Here is a 17256-nt window from a genome sequence, read left to right as displayed (position 1 = left end):
GGACAACTGAAGACAAAAAGGGAAGGCAAACTATTCGAACAGCATTTCTATTTCTATCTCAATCCTCCCACTCAATTCTCTTTACCGACCTCTAATGCTCAGCTCCTTTCAATTTACCCTACCCTCTAATTCCACAGCTGAACCTCTGACCCCATGGTTCTACTTCAGGGCCACAATCCTATCCTCAGACCCATCCTGTTTAGAGTTTCTGCCGCAACCAAGTTCCTTGAACATTTCCATTATCAAAGCCAACCAGCTAGGAGTTGAGGGGGAGTTCCAGCTTTTGCTGAGATCAAAGATGTCACTCTGGGACTCAGAATTCAATTGTGAACTCATTTCTCTCATTATATGTGGTGGTGAGATTCTTTTATTTGATCATACTATACTCTGGCATATTCTGGATTACAGACTAATCTGAGCTCCAAACCACTATGCATAAAACTCAACATGCCAGACCCTTCAAAATATGTTATACATGTGATCCTCCCAGAACTTCTTGGGGGGTAACAGTTTTTGGAGCACTGTGGAAAAAGCAAAATCACTTAACAACCATGGAGACTTAAATGTATATTTATAAGAGATAAGAAAATTATTTACAAATGGATTTTTATAACACAGCCTATTTTTATACTGGGGACAGTCTGGACCCTGAAGTGGTTTACAGAGCAAGAGAAAGGCCATTATTCAGGAAAAAGGCTCTGTTTTTGATTCCTTATAACTGGCTTTACCCCATCTAAGATTGTCTTGTAAGACAGTCTATACTTTATTTAAATAGTTGAATTTTGGTAAGTTCCTATTGAAATCTGCCTCCCCTCAATTCCCCTAAAGGCTAAACCAGGTGTTACTAATCCCCAGATGCTCTGCTCCTACCAGAGACTTCAATCTGATGGCCTGACATCAAAGAAATGTTCATAGTCTCTTAGAGATAGATGATTTGTTTATTGTGTCTCAAATGGCAAAATTCTGGTTCAAATGAGAAAAATACTCATTTGAAAGAAAGGAGGCAGAAGAATGAAAAAACCTTCCACTGGGTAGATGTTTATCTTTCCAACTTAAGTTAGAATAAATAATTCTAATGACCCAAGTGACTCACAGTGACTCTGGATTTGCCGGGGGTGGATCTTTTACGCCTATCTGCACAATTCTACACCTGCTCAGTAACAAAAGTATAGCAATCCTTTTTCATGCATCACAAACCAAGTATTGGCATGTAATATTGATAATACCTAACAAGTAAAGACAGGCTTTCATTACTAATCTTGTGCTTACCCATGCTTTTCAGTGTAACTATTCAAATACTTGGAAATGCTTATAATTTTCCATGATCCACAGCTAGAATATATATAAATAATGTACAGAAAGGATTGCCTGAGATGTAAGAATTTTTTTCCTGTTGTTTACTTTCAAAGGAGAAAAAAATATTTCAATAAATAGGAACATTTGAAGGGTATGGATAAAATTCAAGGCTCATACATGGTTTGAATTATTTTTCCATGGGTATACAGTAGTCAAACTGATTTTTAATGAAATCTTTGGCAATCTTACTGTCTATGGGAAAAATTGAGTGCTAACTACAATGACACAATTTGTCATTTTAGTTTTCAAAATCATGCCAAAACAAATGCCTCAGATAAAAAGATGAGAAAATAAGTGCTGGTGGTTTTTCCTTCTCATATGCTTCAGATACATGCTTTAATATCTTAAGCAACAGAATTACTTTCAGTTCCCCCAAACAATCGGTGTTCTCTCTTACTTTTTGGCTGTTGCACATTCCAGTCTTCCTGCATGGATGTTCTTCCTGCCATAAAAATGTTCTTCTTCCATTCCTCTTGGTTAACCCTTATTTATCCATCACACAGATATGCGCTAAGAACTCCCATCTTCCAGAATCCTTCTGTGACCTCAGCTAACTCTTTATGGTTGTTTGGGCTGTGTCTCATTCTTTAAAAATGCCTTCAATTTTCAGCAAGAAATTCTTATAACTAAAGGACATGAATGCTTATGATACATGATGTAGGCCTCTTGTAAACTGTCATATCCTATTTCATTTTTAATTTGTGCTATTCTTTAAATAATAGAGCCGTGTTACTTTATAGATACTGTCTATAAAGATTTCACTGAGTCAGGCTGGCCGTAACCTTTCTGGGTAAAGCTGATTAAAAAGGGAGAAGGGACTAAGGTGTTGCTGGGATGACATGGGGGAAGATTCATTCACTTACTTCTTGTTTATTAGAGGCCTACTCTGCAAATCACCATTCTGGTTCTGATGACGTGGCAGATAAGGAAAGAAATAGGTACACAGATACACTCACTTCCCACCTCACTCAGAACGTTATCAACCAAAGCTGGCAAACAGAACACCTGCAAACAATATAGGTACTGACAGGAAGCATACAGTAACATTTAACAAGACACAGGAATGCTTTTGGCAGGGGGATAAGGTAAAGAGTTTCAAACATTTCATAGTCTTCAGTAACTGTAGGTGGATGGAGGAATTCTTCCTAATCCATCCAGTGATCTGGAACAGGGCATTCCTGATGTTTTGTGTTGTGAAAACAATGATTTCTTCTCCTTCCCCATTTCCTCCTTCTCCTTCCCCACTTCCTCCTTCTCCTTCTAGGTTTTTGTCTTTCTTTTTTTACCCCAGTTTTACTGTGATATAATTGACATATAATACTGTATTCCTTTAAGGTGCACAACCTAAGAATTTGCTGTGTGTACATATTGCAAAATGACTGTTAAGGACTTCGTAATACCCAAATTGCATAATTAAGATTTGTTTACTAAGCTGAATACTAACATGTTTGAATTTTCTACAGATTAACTTACCTCAACATATGAAATTGGAAATATTCCTATTTTGTCTGCCAGCATTCCTTCAGCCCAGTTTTCATCCACTCTGCGGATCACAGTCAGAACATCATCCTGAAGAAACAGCAAACATTAGTCTCTTTGATCCCATTAAGTTCATCACTTAATTTCCCTTTTCAATAAAGGGGCTCAAGTTTCAAGAGTAAATGAATCAAAATGCCATGACCTATCTTTAGTACATGAATCCAATGTTGCCACAAACTAAGTGGCCACTACAACCTGTTGGTTCTTTCAGACCGTTGTAAAACTATAAACTCCTTCTATACAGGGGTTGGCTGCTCATTATGTTAAGATCCACAAATTACAACCTTAAATGCTACTCACCCCAGCCTCTTGAACTTCCGTTTTAGACTGGCTTTCAGGCTCTTCTCACATTCTCTCTGATAATACACCAAATACCCACCTTTAAATGCATATCCTACTGCTTTTCTTTATAAAAAACACTATTGTGTTTATCTACTTAAAATTTTAAAGGATTTTATCAATTCAGTGGATATACTCCTGTGTGCTTTCAGCAAAGAAATTTATGTATAAAATAAGGAAGTAATGATGTTTCATTTTGTTATTCATAATTCAGTAAGCTAAAATCCCTGAGTGGCACACATACTGTATAAAGTGGCTTAGAATTAAATTTAGGCTATAAATATGAAAATGATACCACACAGACTATCAAACAAAATTATCTTTCATATAAGAATGGTCTAGTTTTAGGGGCGCCTGGGTGGCTCAGCCGGTTGAGCATCCTACTTCAGCTCAGGTCATGATCTCACAGTGTGTGAGTTCAAGCCCCGCATCAGGCTCTGTGCCGACAGCTCGGAGCCTGGAGCCTGGAGCTGGCTTGGCATTCTGTGTCTCCCTCTCTCTCTGCCCCTCCCCCATTCATGCTTCCTCTGTCTCTCTCTCTCTCTCTCTCTCTGTCAGAAATAAATAAACATTAAAAAAAAATTAAAAAAAAAAAAGAATGGTCTAGTTTTTTGTGACTTTAAGAAAACTGCTTCCAGGTATTTTTAAAAGCACAGGTATTTTTAAAAACTATTTTATCTTTTTGTGAAAGGAAATATAAGCCATATTCCTGTGTATCTGGGTCCACAGAAAGAGTTGGCAAACATTCTAAATTTACCTTTGCAAACGGGAGGCAATCTTTGTCTGCTTCTTTGTCTTTCACTTCAAAGTCATAAAGTGCTTTGCACTGAGGTGGGGGCTGAGGTAACGGCTTGATGATCTGCACAAAATTGGTGGGAAAAAAGCCATGGATCCCGTTGACTTCCCCATGGTACCAATTTTCATCCACTTGTCGCCGCAAAATGATGATGTCACCTTTGCTGAATTTAAGGTCTCCAGGCTCTTTCCCTTCGTAGTTGTATAATGCTTTGGCACAAGGTAACTGAGGTATACCCTTAGGGAAAGAGATGAGTTTTAATTAAAGAATGATCCAAAAGCGTCTAAAAATTTAACTGTATTCTTATTTTTAGTCAAGGTCAACTCAACACAGAGTGCAGGTCTCTGGAGTTTAGCAGGTGGGAAAATGAAACACTTCCTGGAGGAAGTGACACATAAGCCAAGTCTTCAAGGATACATAGGAGTTAGCCAGGCAAAGCTGGAGTAAAAGATAAAAGTAAGGCATTCTCATCAGAGGGCACAGCACCAGCAAAGACATGGAGCACACTGTGCAGAGGGACTGAGTTTTATAAAGAATGCAGGAATTATGGAATATAAAGTGTAGGAGAAGTAGAAGCTAACTCATGGAAGATCTAGAATGACATGTTAAAGAGGTTCAATCGCTGTGTCCTTCAGGCAAAGACAAGCCCTCACAGGTTTGAAATACAGATGGCCATAGTAAGAAGCATGTGTCAGTCAGGCAGATGAGGCTGGCATGAGAGTGGAAAATGGACAGGAAGTGGGCAGGCGGACAGATAGCTATGTGTTAAGCACAAGCTTTAACTAGTTGAATTTTTTCTTTTTTTACAGCTTAATCTTTCTAATGAATAGGAAGAAGCATTACTCACAGTACTGCCCTCTCCCTGTGCTCCTCCATCTCCCCGCTCCCCAAAAAAGTGGATCACAGTTTAATATTCTTGAGGCAACAGAACTTCGTAATACACTTTTTAAAAATTACTTTGGTTTCTGGTCAGAGAGTTAGAGTCTGGCTTGCTCCTAAGCCAAATTTCTTTTGTTAAATATTTTTGTTTGGCTTAAGAGGAATAGCCAATTCTTGGCTCTCAAAATGCTATTGGCAGTCATCTTGTGTTGGCTTGATCCATGTGATGTGTTTGGTTAATGAGAGCTGCTCTAGAGGCCAATATCCTGAGAAGACAGGAGCTGAGCCTTCCAGAAGTTCTGAAACCCTCATGTGCCCTCTGACTTTTGGACCCTGACCTAAGATCCTGCCTATGAAGGCATGACTTCTGTTATCTGACCGTGACCTAATCTCATAAACAATTCTGCTGTGCCCCTTGGTTTCTGCAGAAGGAAAATGCCCATCAGGAACTCTAGCGCCTCACAATCCTGTGAACTTTAGTCATATTCCCCTTCAGTGTCGAGTGCTAAGGAAGGACTCTAATTTTTGTCTACTCTCACAGAGATGCTTCACTGCATTCTCTACTTTATTGTATATTTATTGAAGTCTGGTTACCAAAATATAACAATATTTCCCAAGGCAGGCTTGAGGAAATAATAGTAAATAAACATAGAAATGAATATTATTATGAAACAGTGCAAGAGTGATGGAGTCAAAGACAGAGAACTGACAAGTCCTGTAATAAACCAACTCTTGGAACACAGCTGTATGGGACCACGATAAGGCAGTTTTACGTAAGGGTTGGAAACATAGACTCCAGAGCCAGAATGTCTACGTTTGAATCCCAGCTCAGCCACTTACTAGCTGTGTGCCTCAATTTCTTCATTTGGGTTGCTGCGAGGATTTGGTGAGTTAATGTATGTAAACCGCCACAAAAGACCCAGCAGTTAGTAACTGCTGTCTCACCCATGAACTATTATCATCATTGTCACTGCCCAGTATGAAAAGCCTTGTTCACCAGTGAAACACAGCACCTGAAAATGTATTTGTCTCTACGCAGCTGGATGCTATTCCTTTTTGGACGAATTCACATAGCAATTACATTTTTAATACATATTCACTGTATAGCAATGCAAAGAATGTTCCTCCAAGGAAGTGCTGGAATCTTGAAATGTGCGTTTCTGAAGCACACATTTGTTTTCTAAGTGGAATCCATTCATCTTCTGGTTGAACAGAAGAAATTACAAATTCACTGACATGCACGGTTTAATAGGGGATGGCATTTTAGATGTGGCTGTAGTTCATCTTGACAGGGCTAATGTAAGGCATTGGAAGCCTGCATGAATTAATTGAAAATCCTATTACAAACTCGGTGACAAATAACTCTATTCACCATTATGGCCTGTTCTCTCGATTTTTTCCCCACCTCAATTAGCTCTGTTTGGCCTACTCTGTCCAAATCCATGCCAGCCAAATCCATGCACCAAGATACAGATTTAGCACTCTTAGAAACCATTCTGAATTGCTTCTTGAAGAGATCTGTAAAATTCCAAAAAAAACCACAGTATGGTTCTTTTGTGATATGCTCACGTGGAAACTGAAGGAATTTATTTCTTCACAGATCACTTCCACACACCAGTGGCCCAATGGACTTATTAACTTTTCCACCAAAGCAAATCTATTAAGTACCCCTAAAATCATCACACATACTTAATACAATGAATGGTAAGGATAAAACTCATGATAACAGTGATATCCATTATGGTTAGCCTAGTTACATCCCTGTGACTGCAACCTAAAATTCATTAATTCACACTGTTTTGCTAAATCTTGACTGCTAAGGCTATTTCAGTGATCAATAACCACAGAAAAAAGAATCATAAAGCTTACGGCAATCTAATCCACAAGCAGATATTTGCGCATCTGGCTGTGTTTTTCTATGGTGTTCTTTTTCAATTAAATTCTAAGAGGCTAAAAAGCCAGTTTGTGTCAAGTTTCTCAAAAGAAGGTTTCCCACATTAAATAAAATGAATTCTACTCTGATTTCAAATCAAGCAAAGTTCAGTGATCTTTAAAAGACTTATTCCCACACAGACTGCAGATGATTAAGGATAAATGGTTACACGACTTGGAAGGGCAATAAAAGAATGAATTTTCCTTTTGCAACATCTGAAGGATAAAGTCAAAACAATTGGTTTGATAGCCTCAGACTACTCTTGTGGGTAAAATACGTCCGGGGCCCACGGAGGCACTGCCTTCTCATTCATCTCCTTTGAAAGGTCTGGGAGTCATGTCATCACCCAGGCCCTTTGCCCCCCCCCCACCCCGTGCCTTCGGCAGTCTTTCCAAACTGCTGCCTTTCTTCTGTATCCTCTCATCAGGCCAAGGCCCCCGAGGATCTGTAGAGCTTACATTTCACTTGGCTACACATGAAAGGGAGGCTTAAAAGGAGAGAAAGCCAGAGAGAAACGGACTCTGCAGTCTAACCTTGAGTTTGCAGCTGTCATTCATGCTGCCAGCTTTATCAAAAACCTTGGCAATTTAGACAGGTGAGCTATTATAACGATTCTTAATCTGGAATACATTTCAATAAACAGTGACTATTTTGGTCATATAGAAAGGAATAAATATGACGGTGGACTAGTTTTACTCTTAAAGTAATTTTTGCTTCTACTTTATGTAAACAGATATTTTACATGACATTAAAATCCTTATGAGACCCACACACAAATATTTTTGATGAAATACTCTACACTCCATTTTTGTATCATCAAGTGTATTCCAATATATCTAGCAAAGCAGTACTTGATGATGTAGCTGAGATTCTAATGGGTAAATAAAACATTCACTGCCAATTTATTTTATAGACTCTAAATGCCAATGCCCAGATATACATGCAAGACAGCCTCTTTAAATTCAAATTCCTTCATGCATTTCTTACTGCTCCATAAAGTAAAAAAGATTCAATGACCTACTAAAAAGAATATCTGGAAGATACTCTTGCCATAGGAACAGCACCATGGTGTATATAATTTAAGAATTTAGTTAAATCTAAATGGGCATGAACTATGGCTGATTTCAACTTGACTTTCAAAAACTTTCCAGAAAGAACTGAAGCATAAAGAAATTACAGTAATAGAAAGTACTACATACAGAGTAACAAGTAGCAAAATGGTTCAGGAAAGGATTTTTTTAAATGTCCTTTGGACAACAAAATACATGTTGGCTTTTCCCTACAAAGTGAAAATCTATCGGAATATACCAATAGTATTTCGCAAAAATATTCTTTAATAGTTAAAAAAGTCTTACGTACTGATATCAAGATGTCTAGGTTGGATTATTATTCAAATATTATTTGACCATCCCTTGAAATGTTTCAACCTCAATATAACAAACATCCAAAATAAGTATTACAAGTTATTTTTCCAAAGCAGTATCAGAAAGGACTAAGAATCCCATAATTCCATAATAATCCATTTCTTTTTTTTTTTAATTTTTTAAATGTTTATTTTTGAGAGAGAGACAAGGTGTGAGTGGGGGAAGGGCAGAGAGAGAGGGAGACACAGAATCTGAAGCAGGCTCCAGGCTCTGAGCTGTCAGCAGAGCGTGATGTGGGGCTCAAATCCACAGACCGCGAGATCATGACCTGAGCCGAAGTCGGACCCTCAACTGACTGAGCCACCCAGGCACCCTACGTTTCTTTTCTTTTTAATGTTTATTTACTTTCTGAGAGAGAGAGAGAGAGAGAGAGAAAGAGAGAGAGAGAGAGAGAGAGAGAGAGAGAGAGAGAGAGAGAAGATCCTAAGCAGGCTCCATGCTGACAGCAGAGAGCCCGATGTGGGGCTTGAACTCACAAACCACGAAATCATGACCTGAGCTGAAATCATACACTTAACTGACTGAGCCACCCAGGCACTCCCATAATAGTCCATTTCTTATTTGTTCTTTCCTTTAATATTTATTTCTGGACAGCACTGTGCTGAGACATTTTCTCTGATGATCGCTCTCTTAAGCTACCATCTGCTATCCACCCCACGTTTGTCACATAAAATTTTCTCATCAGACTAATCATATCTACCAGCACTCTGAGGATGGCAGTTGTGAATAGACAGAAATGAAGAAAAACATGTTTTCTTCATTCACATTTATTCGTTTTTTGGTCCTTATTTTACTATTTCACTGCCATCTTTTCTTGCATGCTCATTTTCTTCAGCATTCTCCTTAAGCAGACTCTTTCTAGGTTGCCTATCTTTCTCCTCCACTCCAGACATGGTGCCTCAAGAAAGTGGGCTGAAGCTGGCTTTGCACTGCTTTAGTGCCCTGTGCACTCAGCTCCTGCTCACACTGCATACACTCTATCCACTCCTCCTCACCCTCAGCTTCTACAACCCAACCCATAAGCCCTTAGGGAGTTTCTATCCCAACCCATGACTAAATTGCAATCAGCCAGTTATTGCTTTCAACCTCGTTGTTTTAGTGATATTAGCGGCTTAGGGAAAGGGTGGAGAGAGGGAAAAAAACAAAAAACAAAAAAACCCAAGGTTAAAAGGACAGGAGACAAAGTAGCAGATTTCTCACCAATTTCCCTGGACAGTATTCTCACTGCTATTTAATCAAATGATAATACATAGTCATTTATTCGGTCAATACTTAATCAAATACTTAACCAAATGCAAATACAGAATGAAGTAAGTTGAGGTTATAAGATTATGTTCAGGGGCACCTGGGTGGCTCAGATCATGATCTCACAGTTGGTCAGTTTGAGCTCAGAGCCTGCTGGGAATTCTCTCCCTCTCTCCCTGCCCCTACCCCACTCGCATGCACCCACACTGTCTCTCTCAAAATAAATACAGTTAAAAAAAAAAAAAAAGATTATGTTCAATCATCCAGAAAGAGAACAAAGAGAATTTTCCAAACTTAAGAAAAAAATTATATGAGACTCTTACATCTTTTTCTAGGAACTGCAGTATAGAGAATAGATAAATACATCTGTGTAGGGTAGAATCAGAGCCTGATGTGGGCCTTGATCTCACAACCATGAGTTTATGACCTGAACCAAAACCAAGAGTTGGAATGCTTAACTGACTGAGCAGGCACCAGACATGAATCAGAAAGGGGGCCTTCACCAGAATGAGGCCATGCTGACACACTGTGAAAAATAATTTCTATTGTTTATAGGCTAACCAGTCTGTGGTATTAGAGCAGCCCAAATGGACTAAGATACTCCTTCACCAAAATTCAAGAGCAGCCCATCTCTCCATCTTCCTACATTGAGAGTCCCCAGCACATATCTTGATACAGCTGCAGTTGATAATTACATGCTTTTATTTCACTTCTATTTTTATTTTCTCTAGCATGACTACTTCTGTTGCTTGGAATCAGATGTAAATAAGGCTAAGATCAGAGACTGATTCCGGTGCAGGTCAGCAGGACAGACTCTGTTTTCCAGATGTAGTGGCCATTGCCTCCTTGGAGAAGATTCTCCCAAGCCTGCCTCACCCAAATCTGGAGAAAGTGCTTCTCTTATGCTCGCTCATCCAGCATGTCTTATGCATACTGTTACTATGGCTTTCATCTTACTCAGTTTACAGCCTGTTTCCCCTACAGACTGTAACCTCCTGCAGATTGGGACTATGTGTTATCTATCTTTATTTTTTTTTTATTTTTTTTTGACGTTTTTATTTATTTATTGAGACAGAGAGAGACAGAGCATGAACGGGGGAGGGGCAGAGAGAGAGGGAGACACACAATCGGAAACAGGCTCCAGGCTCTGAGCCATCAGCCCAGAGCCTGACGCGGGGCTTGAACTCACGGACTGCGAGATCGTGACCTGAGCTGAAGTCGGACGCTCAACCGACTGAGCCACCCAAGCGCCCCTATGTGTTATCCATCTTTATATCATGAGCACTTACCTCACTGTCTGTGAATAAATTCTTGCTGGAAAAATAAACAAAAAAAAAATGAATTTATCTAGGTGGCTGAGGTCTATGACGTGGATGACTAAGTGTAAAAATACCATATCCAAAGGAAAAACAAAAGACAATTCTGTGGACAGTCGGGCTCATTGGCTTTAAATGTATTGCACAGTATATGTACGCACATATTTCTGTGCCTCTGATACTCCTCATGAATGACAGATCGTGAACCCATCTTTTTGAAACTGTCTTCAGTGCCTTCTATGGAACACAGTATATGGTAGGCACTTGACACTGAGACACAGGAGGAGCAGGAATACGGAGGAAAGAATTTCATTCCTCATTCCAAACCTGTAGCACATGAAAGTGCCAGAGAAAAACAGGGAAATGTGAGCTAATCTGCTAACTGGTGTCTACTTCAATGTGCTCTGGAAACAAGACTAAAAACATGATCTGTTCTGGAAATGGGCAGTTCAGTTTGTACTAAGCAAACTGCTGGCATTTGAAAAATGTAAAGCAAATTACATAGCAAACCATACAAACAAATATTTTCCTTTTAAACTCTTCTGGTGGTTATGAGGAAATAGTCACATAGATGATATATAGCTTTTTTTCTTGGCTGGCCTTAAAAAGGGAGTATCCATCTGACAGACAAATCATTAAAGAAAACAAATCTTATTGAATTTCTCTAAGGGAAGATAGCTATTGAGAATGCAGTCACGGAAATAAAATGCAGGATATTTATGTCACTCATTGCCCTGAATATTAGTTTTCTGTTTCATCACATGTTTAATAATTACAATAGTATTTTGCAAAGGGGAGGAAAAGTTACTGGGAAAATTTTCTGCAGTAACTTGAGCTATGATCTTGGGGACTCATGGCAGGATGAGGGATGTTTCCTGGTAAAAGGTCAAGTTTCTGTCTATTTGAAAAACAGCTTGATTCCTGGCAAGGAATCTGCCCCTGCCCTTTCCTAAACCTCCCACCTGCCCATGGGGGCGTGGGACTAGATGGAAAAGAACGACTGTGTATGAGGAACTCTGCGTGGTCTTTGCCTAATCCTTACAGAAACCCAGAAGGGTAAGGAGAGTCAAAAATACAAAGGAAGAGGGGTGTGTGGGAGCAGGTTTTCATATTAAATAGAAAGGTCAGGTAAGGCCTCAATCTAATTCAACTGCCTCGTTTTAGACTTTTTTTGGTCCAGTGTTTTCATTAATATCCCAGAGAGATATGCTCGTGTAATTTAGACATGACATTATATGTGAAAGAAAAGTTCAGAGTTTCAGACTTAAAACACCACTGGAATGAACCCACATGTATATGGGCAATTAGACAATAGTGCCAAGGCAATTCAATTTAGGAAAACAAAGTCTTTTCAACAGATGGTTCTGGGATAATTAGAAGCCCATATGGGGAAAAATGAGTCTTAACTCCTACCTCACATCATATACAAAAATTAATTTGAGATGAATCCCCAAAACAAATGTAAAAGTTAAAACTGTTTTTTAGAAGAAAACACAGGAGATTATCTTAGGGATTAGGTGGGTCAAAAACAAAAACAAAACCCAAAACCCTAACTAACCATAAAAATGTATAAACTGTAGTTCATCAAAATTGAAAAATTCTGTTCATCAAAATGCAATTAAGAAAATAAAAATGCAAGCCACACAAAGAGGAAAATATTTGCAATACATATATCTGACAAAGGATTTGAATCCAGAAATACAAAGAACTTCTACAAATCAACAACAAACAGTGCAATTTAAAAACAGACAAGATTTTGGGCACCTGGGTGGCTTAGTTGGTTAAGTGTCTGACTCTTGATTTTGGCTCAGGTCATGATCTCATAGTTTGTGGGGTTGAGTCCCACGTCAAGCTCTGTGAAGACAACATGGAGCCTACTTGGAATTCTCTCTCTCTCTCTGCCCCTTCCCCACTCTCTCAAAATAAATAAACACATTATAAAAAACAGAAAGATTTGAAGATATAATTCAAGAAGGAAGTTATTATATAGCCATGTAAAGGTACTCAACATCATTAGTCACCAGGGAAATGCAAAATAAAACTATAATGAGATATGCCTTCACAACCATTAAAATGATTAAAATTAAAAAGACTGACAACAGAAAATGTTGTGAAAGATACAAAGCAAACAGAACTCAGATATGTTGCTACTGGGGGTCTAGAATGGTTCAACCACTTTGGAAAAACGTTTGACAATTTCTTGTAAAATTATTCATACACTTACTCTATGACCTAACATTCTAATCCCAGGTATTAACTGAGAAATGAAGACATATGATCATACAAAGACTTGTCACAGAAATGCTTACTGCAGCACTATTCATAACACAAAAGTCCATGAACAAGAGACTACACAAAAAATGGAATCCTTAGTTATATATAAAAAAAGAATCACTAATACACGTGAGTGAAAAAAATCAAAATTGATACTACACAATCACACTTCTTTGACTTCAAGAATAGGCGAAAACAATCTACTGTAATAGAAATCAGAATAGTAGTTGTCTATCAGAGGTGGACTTGTTTGGCCTGACGAAAATTTCTGAGATTAGAGACAGAGTCTATATTTTGAATAGGATGTTGATTATCCAGGTATACAAATGTGTTGAATGTATTAGATCGTACCCTTTTTAAAAAAGTTTTATTTACTTAAATAATCTCTACACCTGATGTGGCTGAACTCACAATCCCAAGATTAAGAGTTGTGCACCTGTCTGACTGAGCCAGCCAGGCACACCTAGATTGTACACTTAAGAACTGTAATTCACATATGTAAATTTTATCTTAATATTAAAATATATAAAAAATAAACCAGTAGCAGCACTTAGAAAAAAAATAAGAAATAACCACATATGCCAAATATGTGACTCTATATGCACATGGAAGAAAAGATACAAAAGCATCACAATGAATGACAACTTACGCTGGCATCAAGAGAATGGCAAACCTGGCAAAACAAGAAATCTGAAGTCCAGAGGTATAGAGATTAGTGCCTAGAAAGACGGCTACTTTTTGAAAAGGAAATCCATCACCAATGTGCAGAATATACATAGTATATAGGGTCTCTACTATAATCAGACCCTACACTTAGCACTAGTCAGCCTCTCACTAGATGTCCGGGTTAACATTCTGAATTCCACAAGCAAAATGAACAGAGAACTGCAGTGTGTTCAGTGGGGAGAGGAACAGATGATAAAAGTGTTGGAAAGTATTATGATGGAGAAGCTGCAGAAACTTGAGATGTATCAGTGGGGCAGTATTAAAGTGAATATTCAAATATAGTGAAAAGGTCTTACACAGGGAAAGTTAAGTCGGCTTCATATTCACTGAAGAAAAAATAAAGGCTTAAACTGATACATGCATTATTTAAGTTGGATAAAAGAATTTCCTGACAGTGAGGGTTGTTAAATATTGCAACGGATTATGGTATCTCTTTCACTGGAGACTTTTAAAAATAGGACAGCCTCACAAGTTTGGTTCTGCCCAAAGGCAAAGGAACAAAGATTATGACACGTGATCTCTAGCAATGCTGTGATTTCTTTGGCAATCAGACCATTTGAAAGAATAACTTTACTCCTGATGATTTTGTGATTTGTTTCTTTTTTAGGAGTAGAATCCCAAGAAGTGCTAAGGTATGGGAGAGTGAGCTGTGAGGGGACATTTAGAAAGAAAACAAAGTGACAGTATGAATTAGCTTGTAGAAATCAAATTATGCCAGCCTTACTACTCCAAAGTCTATCACAACCTGTTACAATATTATCAGCAAAAGTAGAGGCAAGCTGAGCTGTGGTCAGGCACACCAAGTTGTCTTTTACCTCATTATTTTTATTTATATCAAAAAGTAATATGTAATATGTGTGTATTTCTGTTACGATTCTCCAAAGGAGTGTTCTGCCAGTTAATAAATACGAAGTTTACACAGTGAAGATTGAGTAATTACTACAGGATAATATTCTCTTACTTTGAAACAAATCCATTACCAGGATATAAAACCAATCCTGTGAAACCCACAGGGTAGAATCAAGATCTTTAAAACATAATTAAGTCTTCATTGAAAAAAAAAATCTATCTGTATGCATATGCTTTAGAAGTCTGGCTTTCAAAAAAATTCTAAAGTATGAATTGAATGTAGAGACAATCTTATAGTTCTTTCAACAAAGCTCTTTTACCTTTAAGTCTGTTGTAAAATGATACTATAAAAATACCTGTAAATATTCTATGACACTTAAATGAGTGTTATTAGAATACACGAATTGTTTTTACTATCTACTTTCTTTATTATATGACTGCATAAGACATGCTACTATAAAGGAAAAAAATTGCAATGAATAATTTTACCAATAGATAATTATTTTAAAATAGGTAGTTTATTGAAGTTCCCCTTGAAAAAAAAAGGTATTCCAATTGAAGTATATCGATCAATAAAAATATGAAATAAAGGAGAGAAACTTAAGGGGGAAATATTTAGTAATTAATCTAACAATGACTCTATTTTCCCATAAATAATTCAACAGTAAGATATTAATTACAGGTATTTTCAACCAAAATGAACTATCATATAAAAATGATGTGTTGTGGGGCTCCTAGGTGGCTCAGTCGGTTAAGCATCCAACTTCGGCTCAGGTCATGATTTCATGGTTCGTGGGTTTGAGTCCCGCATCAGGCTCTGTGCTGACAGCTCAGAGCCTGGATCCTGCTTTGGATTCTGTGTCTCCCCCCCCCCTCTGCCCCCCACCTCAAAAACAAATAAACATTAAAAAAAATTTTTTTTATGATGTGTCGTTTTTTACATTTCTAGGTGATTAAATATATAGCAAAGAATATAAAAATTAAGTGCAGAGTCCACATGTGTGCATCTGAGACTACTTTCATTAAGCATTTAGTACATATTGCACAAAGAAGATAAAAGATCATTCTAGCTATATTTGTAGTAATAGAAAATTTGAGATAATTAGAAATTGATCATCTGAAATAGCCACTGGCAAATCAAGTTACAGTTTTAAAATATCTATTAATATAAAATACTACATTTGTATGTTTTTAAAAATTGTTTAAATGTTTTTTTGGGTAAAGCAACTAGTTTTTCATGGGCACCAGGCTGTGACTGACTAGAGGGCAGGCTCTGGATCTCATTCATCTTTGTATCCTGACAGCACAATACAAGGCACAGAATCAATCTGTTAGAGGACTGCTTTCTGGCTGCCTCTTCATTTCACCCTAAAGAAACCTGCCAGATTCATCTTCTTAAAATACAGCTTTTACCAAATCATCTGTCTGATTGGGCTTTTTCTAATTCCGCTTCTAGCAAATTTAGCTCAAATCCTTCTCTCTGGCACTTAAGATGCCCACAGTCTGACCCCGAACTGTTTTCTCAAATACTTCACACTCCTCTCCAACAAGTATCCAATATTCTAACCAAACTAGATTCCCTCTAGTTCTCCTAATATGGTCCTTTCCCCCCCCTCCCCCCACCTCTGGGTCTTTTCTCTGTTATTTGCTCCACCCTAAGAGCCCTCTTCCCCAGACTACATGTCCACTTGTCAGAAGTCCATCCAGCCTTTAAGACACAATTTAAACATCATATTTTCTAAGACCCTTATTCTCCAACACAGATATATATTCTCCTTTTGAACCTCAGAAGGTTTTGTTTGCAGTTCTCTGTTGGCTTTATTATACCTTTTATTATATATATTTGAGTACTTTAATAACGCTACCAGACTAAAAACACTTTGACGGCAGAGATGGTCTCTCACCTTTTCTTGAAATCACTTGCAGAGTCTAATAACATATCTTGCATATAGTAAACATATTTTACTGAAATGAACTGGATCAGTGTCTCCTTCTAGGCAATTCTTCTTCCCACCAACTACACAATTCTAAGAAAGAGAAGGAAGCTCTCTTTCTTGTACCTTCTATTCACTTCTCTAAGGAATTCTGCTTAGGAAATTAGTAGAGTGACCCACATGGAACTGCCTGTATGTACCAATCAAGCAGAAGGGCAGGGCACTGACATGGGTGTTTGCTTGTATTTTTGTTATTTTATCTGACCTAAGCAAGGAAATAAAAGAAAGAGACTTAAATCAAGGCAGAATTTAGCAGTGGTGGGCTAAACACATGCATTTAATTGCTTGAGTGACCTCCTTTCCTAAGGTCATAGTGAAATAACAAAAAGTATTAAAAAAAAAATAAAACCACAGCAGTTCTAGAAAATAGGGAAAACAACCATTAGCATACCAGAAAATTCTAGGAATTTCTAGAATGAAAGGAGGTGGAATCAAAAAAATCTCAATCAGTGGTGGGATTAAAAAATATAGGGCCAAAGACCAAGGTCATAACCATCATCATGAAGTCAAGTAATTATCCCAAAACACAGAGAAAAAAGGTAAGAGATGAAAAATAATAAAAAAAATTAAGATATATGAAAGATAG

General features: G+C 37.8%; 1 protein-coding gene across 1 annotated transcript in view; it reads right to left on the bottom strand.

Annotated features, from left to right (window-relative positions):
* Window positions 1-17256, bottom strand: part of SH3RF1 (SH3 domain containing ring finger 1) — a 177360-nt gene that overhangs the window by 60795 nt on the left and 99309 nt on the right. The window contains exons 3-4 of the mRNA XM_053216730.1: window positions 3992-4267; window positions 2830-2925 (exon numbers count right to left, since the gene is read on the bottom strand). Coding sequence (XP_053072705.1) covers window positions 2830-2925; window positions 3992-4267 — 372 coding nt within the window. The remainder of the gene's footprint in view (window positions 1-2829; window positions 2926-3991; window positions 4268-17256) is intronic.

Source organism: Acinonyx jubatus, chromosome B1, assembly GCF_027475565.1.
Source record: "Acinonyx jubatus isolate Ajub_Pintada_27869175 chromosome B1, VMU_Ajub_asm_v1.0, whole genome shotgun sequence".
NCBI classification, from domain to species: Eukaryota; Metazoa; Chordata; class Mammalia; order Carnivora; family Felidae; genus Acinonyx; species Acinonyx jubatus.
Note: the sequence above shows the minus strand (reverse complement) of the source record. Positions and strands in the feature narration are given on the sequence as shown.